We start from the raw sequence: 12034 nt of genomic DNA on the forward strand, positions 1-12034 counted from the left end.
CCCCTCTATGTGTTTTACTGCAGCATTTTAACAGAAGGTAAAAGTCAGTGGACTCCATAAATGAGAAGAGTCTTCACTACACAACACAAGAACAGTGGCCATTTGTGAAACGTGCTGTTGACATTTGTGGTTTCCAGAAGATGTATACTACTGACTTTGGCAATCTTCTGATGTTTAGTGCCACCATGAGGTTGACATTTCTAGTTCTGAGTAAAATGTGTTGATAACCATTGAATCGATTATCAAGAAATGTATGTTTATGTTTGAAACAACTCCCTTTGCTCCGGTCAGGACTGTTATGTCTCATCAAGGACGTGGGTGATTAATGCAGAACGTCCCATAGAACAGTTCCAGGAAGCAGCTGTGCACTACGGTTTAATGGAGGTGGAAAAGTGAACTAGATGTACATTTGAAAAATCAACCAGTTAGACTGCAAGTCTTTCTATGGTAGGACTGCAAAATACCATTTGAAAACACTATAGAGCCCAAAAAAGCATAAATCTTACCTTTGTGTCTATTGTTGAAAGGGCTGGTGGTCCCTTTACCTGTCATTTACCAGCACCATCAGGTCAAATTTTTTATCTGTTCAGTTCTTTGCTTTATGACCAAATACTTGCAAATAAACTAATAGTTAGCAGGTGCTAGCATGCTAACATGCTAAACTAAAATGGTGAAAACTATCGACATTATGCCTGCTAAAAATTATGTTTGCATCACATCCTCACAGAGCTGCTAGCATGGCAGTAAAGTTTCACTTATATACTCTGCTGTACATTGTACTTTTTGGACAACACAGTAAGAAAAGACAAGAATTTAATATACTGATACAGTATTTTATATTCTCATATTCATGTAATGTTTCATACAGTAGTTCTAGCAGCCTGTGAAAGTTCTTTGTAGTGCTAGCGTCCCAATGGCTAGTTTGCTAAGTGTGTTGAGATGTACTTGGTCACTTGTCAACCTCTTGGTGGCACTTCACATCAGGGGGTCACCAAAGACAGTAGGATACGTCGCCGCCACAAAGGTCAACAGCATGTTTCACACATTTGAACAAATGGCCACTGCTCTTTTGTTTTTAGTGAAAACTCGTCTCAGTCTGGACTGTGATAGCCTTGTGTGCAGGGATGGCAATGCCAGACAGCATTCCTTGGAGGAACGCAGTAGCTTAGAATGATTGAGCATGATTGAGTTCAAGTAGATGGGTGCAGACCCAGAGGTCACTCTGTAGGAAAGCAATAGTGACTTGGATTTGATTCTGGCAGCCATGGATAGCCAGTGGAGGTCAATGAGCAGTGGAGTGACGTGTCCATTTAGGCTGATAAAAGACCAGATTCACTGCCACATTCTGGTCCATCTGTAATGGTTTCAGTATGCATGAAGGGAGGCTCGCCAGAAGGGCATTGCAGTAGTCGATGTGAGAGATAACCATGGCCTGTGCCAAGAGTTGGGTGGTGTACTGGGTCAGGTGTGGTCTAATTTTTCTTATTTTGTACAGTACAATGTGGCACGGCCAGGAGACAGCGAAGCATGGCCAGAGAAGGAAAGCCGGTCATCAAACATGACACCCAGGTTTCTTCCAACCTTGGTTGCGGTGAGAGATGAAAAAGCAATCTTGATATTGATTTCATGATGGAGAGACTGATTGGCTTAGAGAGGTTTAGTTGAAGGTGGTGTTCCTTCATGCATGTGGATATATCTGAGAGACAAGCCGAGGTCTGCGCCGAGACCATGGGGTCAACTGGTGGGAACACCAGGTATGATTGGGTGTCATCTGCATAGCAGTGATATGAGAAGCAAGGCAAGTGGATAATTGGACCCAAGGAGGTGGTTTGTATTGGAAAGAGAAGGGGCCCCAGTACCAATCCTCTATGCACCCCTGAGGAGAGGGGATGCGATAAGGATGTTTGTCCTTGCCATGACACAATGAGGGAGCACCCAATGACATAGGATGCAAACCAAGAAAGTGCTTTGCCCGAGATGCCTATATCAGAGAGTACAAAAAGAGGGATGCAGTGGGTCACCGTGTGAAAGGCTGCTGATAAGGCAGCGAGATAAGAACTGAAGACTGAGCTGCAGCTTTAGCTGCCCTGGGGGCCTCTCACACAGACAATAGAGCAGTTTCAGTGGAGTGGTCACTCTTAAGGCTCCACTGATTTGGATCAAGGAGGGCATTCCATGAGAGGAATTCTGAGGCCTGCTTGAAAACCTCCCTTTTGATACACTAAGATAAGAATGGAAGTAATGAAACAGGTCAAAATGGCTTGGAGTGCACATGTGGTGGCACAGCTACCAGACAAGAATTTTGACGCACCGTTCTCAGTGACGGGGTGAACAAGAGAAGCGAATTTCATAGGGGTCATCCATACACATTCCAACCATATGCTAGGTTTATACCTCATAGGTTCACAATTAGATGTGATGACTGCAGTCAACTATGGCTTAATTCATAGTAAAACTAATTAGTATGGAATAAGAGGTTACAGAAAAATCAATAAAGTGGGATTTTTGTCAGGTCCAACTATTTGTCAAGAATAATATTTACCATAGATAGATTTTTATGTTGCTCAAAGTGATTATACAGATCAAACAGATGCATTGCAAGCACTGACAGCCTTCACAGAGAAACGCTTCTCACATTTCTCACATGTGTGCAATGCTTACTTACTGAGATAGACCATATACAGTATATTGGCCTAACAAGTCAAGTAAGTCCTCTCTCTATTGTAGGGTTAGGGTTAGACTGTAAAAAAAAAGAAAAAAGGAAAAACATATGTATAGACAGTACACACAAACTGTACACACAATTGTAGTAGAGTTCTGGCACAAGCACAACAGTTCACACTGCGAAGAAAATGACTGCACAATCTGATGCTCTGTTGCTTCTGTTTCTGTAGGCCTGTTTTTGCTAGCGCCTGTTATGGCTTCGACGCCAGCCAGCATGTGCACGCCCTTGAAGACACTCAACGACAGCCTCAGCCACAGGCGACGGTACATGGTGAGAGAATGATGGCATGCTTGTATCCATGTGGATGAAACTGTACAGTCAGTGGTACTAATGTCTGGACCAGATGGGGAAGTCAGAGAAGAGGAAGTAAAGTTTTTTTTACTGCAAAATGTCAACTTCAAACAAGTACACTCTTAATATACTCATCGGTGTATATGTTTGGTATATTACTGCGGTCTTGGTGAAGTTTATGACTTCCAGCCATTCCCAGAATGACTTTTGCTGATCCTTGCCACTTAGACAGTAATATAAAACAAAACAAAAGCAAAAGGGACTTTTCAACAGAAATTAAAACTTTTTTTTTTTCAACTGAATTTAAACGGGGACTCCATCAATTTAGCATTGCACTTCCATTAACTCACTGGTGCAAGACAAGTTTTAAAAAGAATGGTTAAACTTGAAGCAGCAAATGCTGACATATTAAACTCTCTTTGCATGGTAAACAATTTAAAACTATCTGCCCCTAGGTTTTATGTTAGAGATGTATAGTCTCCTAGCTCAAGTTGAGATAACTGTGATGACATCACTATCATCAGACTCATACTCCTTATGACAATTAAACTCACTTTGAAGTGTAAAATCCTTTTTTTAATGGATAATATTTTATATAATTATTTTAAGTACTGGTAATAAAACAACGTGCATATACTAATAAAAATACATAACTTGTGTAATGATTTGAGTATCCCTTTAACTGGTCATTCTGTGGCAATAATTGTCTCAAACAATGAAGTCAGGGCACAGAAACATGGATCAGTGCCCTTTCTCCAGTCATCATGCAAAGTATCTTGGGTAATTATGATTAGATTGTAATGTAATGAAATGGCTTTTAAAAATTTACTCTGATCGGGCTTACTTATTTGTGACAGATTTGTAACTTCCTTGTTTGTAATGAATTATTATATGCAATAAAATATGACAAATGTTGTTAAACCACTGTATTTTTGGTGTCTTATTAGAAGATGTGGGCCAGGAACTTGTATGTGCATGACCACAAATAAACAAGCACTACAACGATATTGACAAAACATGGGAAAATGATTTATTTCTCCACTGAATGGCCCACATGGGGCCATAATCATTAATAAATCATGACATATTTCTGACTGCCTTGTGTCTTACTGAACAGTCAGGATTTGTGTGATTTTGAAAGAATTTGTGATGATGTGCCAGGTTTGATAGTAAATGTCAAAACCAATTTCTCATAGCATAAAAACCAGTCATGGCTTTTTAAGGGTTTAAAGGAAGCATTTGGTGTATGAAATGCACATGCTAATTTGTGTCTCCCCCTTTTCTTTGTGTTACAGAAGCACAACTTCCCCATCAACTACACCATCAGGGTTCATCAGAAGGAAATCTTTAAACTGTCAAACATCAGCAGAATGGTAAAAATCATGACACTCTCTCCGCTCTCTTTGAGTAAAGCTTGATTTATAGACTCTCTTCCTGTCAGAGGACAAGGTGGATGACATTCCTCAAATGGTGCATGGCCAGACTTCATGTCTGTGACCTTTTTTCTGTCAGTCAAAGGTCCGGCTACATCAGACCAATGCATCTCAAACTGCACCTGAAACTTTTATTAAAATATAGTCATCGTCCCTTTTAAAAAAATTTTCTCCTCTCCTCTCCTCTCCTCATCAGAAGTTACAGGTGGAGGAGTTAGATGAACTTGTTCTCCAGAGGCTGTGGTTCGAGGTCAACCAAGGCGTGTTAAAAAAGGTAAAAAAAAAAAAGAAAAAAGTATATAGTATTGGAATTTGAGATAGGGACCACTTTAAAGTACCAACTAGTCCACAAGTCCACATGTGAAACTTTGCCTCTAATTTGACCTGCTAAAGGACACATGCAGAGCAGTCAGTACTCAGTATGAATATCGAAATGTGTTGGAAAAAAATCCCAAATTCACAAAAGTTTACAAACTGACATTTTGTTATTTGCTTATATTCTGTGTGTCATTATTGTGAGTAGCACAAAGCATGTGTTGAGAACTGTTATTATTATTTACAGTTAAGTTGAGTTGATTGAGGATCATAAAATGCTAACAGCTGAAGGATGTCTGTTGTGCAGTCATTCATTCAGCAGGACAAATTAAAAGCTGTTCCCATGGAACAAGGTTTCTAGTGAAGTTGGATGTATCACAAGAGGGATTGTGCGTCGCCTGTATTTTGAGACACACCAGTATTTATTAATGACACTGTTTCTTTCATTAAGTTTAGTTTAGTTTTTTCAGTGTAGCTCACCCACTCATTCAACCCTTTTGTTTTATGGTTTGAGCATATAAAAATATTCCCTTCCTGTTTCTATTCATTTGAGTTACATGTAGCCTAGTGTCAGTGAGGTAGGAGCTCATGTTAAGTTATTCTACCTTATAGATAAAAGAGAAATTTGCAGGAAAATTAAACAAACAAAATAGATTTTTTTCCTACTTAACTCATTAACTTATTTCCAAATAAACAGAGAAAGAGTATTTTAATTTCTATTTCATGTTACTCAACAATTTCATACTGTAAACTGTCTCAAATAACAGCTTCATATTAGCTTCACAGTATAGCTCATGTAGTGTATGAAGCTTATGTTCGAAATATTTTTTCTTCACCAACCCACTTTTGTCATGTTTCCTTTTGTTTTGTTCCTACATAGATAAAATGCAGCCCTCAGGTGAATCATATGACTAAACCTCTGTCAATCAATCAAGATAATAAGTTGAAAATCAGATGTCAGTCATTCACTGAATGACTGTTTGTTGACCAGTGACCGGTTTTGGCCTTCAGGTAAAAACTAAAGTAATATATGCCATTCACCTGAGCTGCTGACAAAGCCCTGCAGCTCTGTCTCCTGTCTGTTTGCGGCCTCTAAATGCCCAGGGTTTGGGCCCCTGTAATCCTGTGCATTAAGTAGGCTCTAATTGCAAGTAACCATCACTACAGTTAAGTTCTTCTGATGGATTTTCTGTCCCTCTTTTGGTTTGTCCCAAAACCCACACCTGGGGTTTTCAACACTTAGAATGCGTGTTCACACGTCAACACGTATGTGGACAAGTGTGTAACAGTTATAAAAAATGGCAACACCCTTAAACCACACTTGATGCTCACTTAACCTAATACTGCTAAGTGAGTAGCACAGTTCATCACAGTCTGCTGCAATACATCAGTCCATCTGTGCGCAGTAATGCACATAGAGACTAGTTTGCAGATGAAATCAACAAAAAAGTTGTGGACTTCAAGTTCATTACATGTTGGATTCAGCTGGAAAGTACAACAGTTTTAATTTCATTTAATTTGTTGCTCCGATATGTGAAATTTTGGGAAAGAAGCTGAGAAAGGAGCTCTCTGTTTCTGTTAGTGACAAAAGCTCAGTTATGTAACTGAAAACAAAGTCCGCTTTTTACTGACTCTGAATCTGCAGCGTGGAGGACCATGCCCCCATGTTCATTTGTCATTGGTGTTCGTGTTTGTCCCTCATGAGGGCCTGACTTGTTTCCCTGTTGTGGGAAACAGCTGCTACTAGGCTGGTGGGGGTGGTTAGTGGCTCTAGCTAGTAGGCATCTTATGACTTAGAATAAATTTCCAGTTCATCAGTTCCTAGTAGTGTATATAAAATGATTAACGTTTACCATAACTCAAGTGTTACAGTGTGCAAAAGGTTTAACTTATTTTGTATTATGCACTTTGTAGGAAATACTTTCAGTTCCTTACAGTGCAGATTGCGAATTTAGTCCTGCATTTGATCAATCCAACCTTCCACCAACATATTAATTTTGTCGATTTTAGGCATTTACAAAGAAAAGATGTGTATCTTTGCTGTCCAAATTTTCGCCACATCTTAAATGTTGTTTTAACGTAACCAAAAAACTAATTGAAATTTCAGATCATCCGAGTTATGCCAGAGAGACATCCTTCGCGTCCATACACCGCCGAATTGGAAAGACGCTTCAGGGATGCTGAGGGAGTCTTTGTACAGTCACATCCTGCTGAGGTAAGGCAGAGGTCACATATCTGTACCACAGCTGTTGTCACTGCTCGAATGAAGCAATTCAATAAGTGTAAGGGGATATTTGGCAGGAGAGAGATGTCGCATTGATTCTATTTATCAGTATTGGGAATGAATGCCCTTATCATTAGAAAATCCATCACAGCTTCTATTTAAGATCCAAAAAAAGTTCAGTGAAGCTAAATTCAGTACAGCCATTGATCATTCAGTGAATATATATATGAAACATATTTTGCAGGGTAATAAGTCTTATCAGGCATAATTACACAATTCCTTAGGGCCCGGGATTGAAGCAGACAGTGAGTTTAATGTCAGCAGACAGCAAGTCTGGACTGATCACAACCAGATTAGATGTCTTACATATGATATCAAGTATGATATTTGAGATTTCAGTTAATTCTAATGAAATAAAATGAATTTATACAATTTTAACATATAACTGCATCATAACGCAATGTGAAAAATGTGAAATGGTCTGAATACGCTGCATACCTCAGGGACGTCTGCCACTTAGAGTCCTTTTATCTCTTGGATTGCAAGGACTCGACAATTATCGAGTCCCTGCTTGTTACCTCAGTTATTTAATCTAATCAGTGTGTGATCACATTAATGACACTAAATGTCCCTATTCAAGTCCAATTATTTAAAACTTCTGAGAGCAACCTTTACCAATTAAAGGCCTTATAATCAGTTAAAGATAAGAGACTGTCGTTTCTATCACAGCCCTGTTTATTGGCCTCCTGTCATACTTCCTTTGCCCACCAGATGTCCCGGACTTTTGTCCTGTTTCCAGATGCAGCTGCTCACCTGTTACATTTCCAATCACTTGAAATTTCTGGACATACATCATGTCACCATATTGACAATTTAGGTGACAAAGTAACAACTGAATGTCCCACATTTTGTAACTTCACATGTCATTTCATTGAGGTCTTGGGTGCAGGTGGATGTAAGGTGTTAGGGCAGGGGCCGACTAAAGCTGCAGGAGTCACAAGTTCAGTCTGGAAGCTTGGCCATGTTGAGAATTGAAAGCATCTGTTGGTTTTCCCCAAATGGAAATGGATGAGGGAAATGTGGGAAAAAAAAGTGACTGATCGTGCTTTTTTGGCTGCTCAGGGAAGTTTTGAGCTTTGTATTTTTTAAATCATTAATCTTCTGTGTATTAACTCTCATGTGCATGTTTTCATGTGTGTCCAGGTGTTACAGCAGGAGCTTCCAGAGACTATCCAGGACATTTGGGATCGTTTAACAGAAGAGCCTGAGAGAGTGCCAGAGTCCAGCTGGCGATTTGCTTCTCCGAAATCACTCCTAGACAACTTCTGCCACACCATGTACTGCCTCTTCAGCGAGTGCTTTGCCAGCACAGAAGTGCAGCAGGACTGTGAGTATAATATAGTTAACATGTAAAAGTAAAAACAATGACACTGTGGGCTACAACTAAATAGTTTTTTTCCTCATGTGACTGTGATATAATATCAGAGACTAGCACACACATAGAACAAGGTGTGTAAAAAAAAAAACTATTTTAAGCAAAGTAAAAACTAATCATGAAAAGCCATTCCATATAAAGATGTCTAACAGATTTATTACATTAAGAGGATTATCGTGTATAAACTCCCTGGGCAGGACATTCCAATATGTCAGAGTCCTGATGTGAAAGCCTCCATCAGCATATGTTTTTCATCTACATATTGGATCAGCCAGAGAGTTCTACCTCGTATAGGGTTAAACATTTTATGAAACTTAAACAGGTTGAGGTGGATGTGGATTTATTTCATTCAACTTGCACATTCAACTTGCACCTTTGTTAGTAAGAAACAAACTCAAAAAAGCTAATATGGAGTGGACAGGACACTGTGCACCCATAATTTTTTGTTTCTTAGCCCTACTATGTTGCATAAAGCTGGGCTCAGACTAAAGGAGTTTTAAAATCCTAAATGGCTTTGAAATCGGCTTACGTCACGTACAGAGAAACTTCACAGATGTTTTGCTGCTAAATTATGTGATGCTTTTAATTCATTATCCTTGAATTCCAATGTATCTGCTCTCAATCCGCTGCCTATCCATCCTTGACCAAATTACATCGTTTAAAAATAGAAAACAAAAACCAATAACCTCCCCTGGTTGAATGATCACACTCTAAAGACTCTGCAGAAAAGGTTAATGACAACGGAGGGTCAACAAGTCTGAAATAACAAATGTTACCCTTAGAAACCAAATGTTTATTTATCAGAAACCAGTTAAGGGTGTGAGATCGACTTACTTATTATTAGTGGTACCTCTACGTCTTTTCCTGAGCCTGATGTTGAGCTGTCAGAAACTTGTCTTGCTCATTTTGCAGATAAGGTGGAAAATATCAGGTCCCAAATCCAGCCCAATCCTGCCATTCTCTCTATTCCCCCTGTTAATTCTGCCTCTTATACCCAGTTTCAACCCATTACAATTTCACTATTAGAGTATAGTCTCATACATGAACTCTTCCTCCTGCATCCTGGATACCATCCCCACTAAGCTGCTCAAGGAGGTATTTTCCACTGTTAGCCCTGTTATTTCACACATTTTTACCAATTCACGATCCTCTGGTTCTTTTCCATATAGTTTGAAACATGCCATTATTCACCAATTGCTAAAGAAACCTAATTTGGACCTCATTTACTTAAGTTACTGTAGATCAATTTGCAAACTAGTTCTGACGAAAGTGATTTCATGTCAATGGATATCTTTTATGAACAATAATAATGCTTTAAACAGCTTTAAACAGTCTGCTTTGTCTGCTGTACTTTTTGAGGAAGAATTGTAGAGGTGAGTGTAGCGGCAGACCTCCTCACACAGCCTTTCTTCAAACTCAGCTCGCACGTTTTCTGTCACTCTGGGTAACTGTACTTCCTCAACAGCTTAGCTGAGATGTGGTGACCCCCAAGGCTCTGTTCTTGGCCCCCGTCTGAGCCCTGCTTAAGTGTCCTCTCTTGCAAAGCCAATCCAAGCCTTTGATGCTCTGGGTTGTGCTGGAGTCTTTGCCACAAATTTATCCCTGAATTAACCCTCAATCGTTGGAGAAATCTGGATGACTTTGATCATCATTGTTGCATCAGTACTTTCACAGCTGACAGTATTAAAATCTACCCTCCAGTTTTCGCTGAAGAGTTGACAACCCGTGTTGGCTTTATCTCCCCAGACTCATTTAGCCTTCTGCTTTTGTTTTTTACTCACACCAAAGTTTTACTAACATTACAACAAGTCCTTGCACCACAGTCTCCGTTTTGTTTACATCTGCTTCCCCATGAGATCACATGAGATGAGAACATGTGACTTGGTGCATTACCCTCACTGGTCCCTCTGGCATGATAATCTTACTAATATCCTGTAGTATGTGATGTGTCATTATTGTCAAACCTTGCAATGTGTGCATGTTTTAGATTAGAGAGAAGAACATCTGTGAATTTTCTCCTTAGGTCCTTGATGCAACCCGATTTCAAAATCTATTCGGATTTTAAAACTCCAGCAGTATAAGCTCAGCTAAAGTCATTTTTATTTATTCTCATTTCATGCAAGCATTGTGAAATTGTTCCTGTACTTCACAAAATCATGGCAATGGATTCCCTCAATGTCAGAATGTGACCATGCTCAGTGTATTTAATGTTTGGTGACTGAACAAATGACTGCATTCATCATGAAAACAGTGCTACACTGTTTGGTGTTGCCAGACATGCAAAAAGTATTTAATTAGGCAGTCAGGATCTAAAGTCACCTTTAATTACTTTCATACTATCAGTGCCATGCTTCATCTCCAAATATCAAGCATGTATCACTACCACAAAATCTGTTAGCACTGTGCTGCAGTAGCACAAACTGTGGCTCATCAGTACAGCAGCCAACACATGACACATTTGTGGTCTCATCATTTTTTGGGGTGGTTGTACTCTCGCCACAGTGCAAACCCAGTGAAAGGAAGCGCTTTCTTAGCAGATCTGTTTGTTGTCCATTTGTGTAGCTTAACAACACATTAAAAAGGTTCAAACATATGAGAATGTTTACATTTACATATTGGCTCACATTTAATAAAATTTTCTTTATCAGAATCTAGTCACAAACCTTCTGTACAGGAAATCCTCATGATGTGCTCTACTTACACTAACATGTACAGTATTAACATGCTGTATGTTGTTTGTTTATGTATTCAAAAACTGAAGCACAAAAACTAACTGTGCAACAGATGAATTATCTTTGTTGTATGCAATATGATTGCTGTAAGTAAACCAGGACTTCCACTAATAATGAGTAATTATGCTGCCCTGGTCATACCCTCATACACAGGGTAATCCGTCATTGTCTGGATGTAATCGCATATAACGTGTCCAGTTTGAGGCCCTCACATCTGGATTGTGACTGCTCAGTGTAACTGCATTCCTTGAGCAAACACTGGCACATTATGTCTCTCATGTAGGTATTAAAGTGAACTCAGTCAAACTAAAATCTCATGATCTTTTTAGTATCGAATGAAACCACCTATTAAAGATGATTGAGGAAACTTTCCTCTTTTCTTTTTTCCACTCATGCGCAACCGAGGCACATGCATTAGTAGGGTACCTTCTCCTTTGTTTAGTCAGGGGAAGTGGCTGTCTCAAGTTTTGTTTGTCGAGGGAAGTAACTGTTTGAGTGACATGCCAGAGAGCCAGCCAGTAAGATAGCTACAACTGGACTTCAGAACAACAAACAATCTGGGGGAAATTTGTTTGGTGAGGTAATGACTTAAGCCAGGATACAGCAGGAGAAATATGACCAGAGCCTCAGCATACAATGCCATCATTCATCATGATCTCCTGTTATTGCAGCTTATCTGAGTCATAACATCCACTGTGAGTGTGTTTTACTACTTAATGATGGTAAGGGGGCTGGTATCGCGTGAAATAGTTAATATCTTCTATACAAACATATCTACAATAACAAGCATTAACAACTCAAACCAAAATATGTTTAAGAAAACAGCTGCAGTATATCTACATCAGATATAAAAGTACAGTAGAGGAATTATACAAGATT

The 12034-nt window shown here is 39.3% G+C and overlaps 1 protein-coding gene across 1 annotated transcript in view; it reads left to right on the plus strand.

Moving 5' to 3' along the window:
- The window catches only part of il34 (interleukin 34), a 30363-nt gene that overhangs the window by 13284 nt on the left and 5045 nt on the right, over positions 1–12034 (plus strand). Inside the window, exons 2-6 of the mRNA XM_022749979.1 lie at positions 2895–2995; positions 4312–4389; positions 4646–4723; positions 6872–6979; positions 8192–8375. Of these exons, the coding sequence (XP_022605700.1) occupies positions 2895–2995; positions 4312–4389; positions 4646–4723; positions 6872–6979; positions 8192–8375 (549 nt within the window). The remainder of the gene's footprint in view (positions 1–2894; positions 2996–4311; positions 4390–4645; positions 4724–6871; positions 6980–8191; positions 8376–12034) is intronic.

Source organism: Seriola dumerili, unplaced genomic scaffold (genome assembly GCF_002260705.1).
Source record: "Seriola dumerili isolate Sdu_G_001 unplaced genomic scaffold, Sdu_1.0 BDQW01000147.1, whole genome shotgun sequence".
NCBI classification, from domain to species: Eukaryota; Metazoa; Chordata; class Actinopteri; order Carangiformes; family Carangidae; genus Seriola; species Seriola dumerili.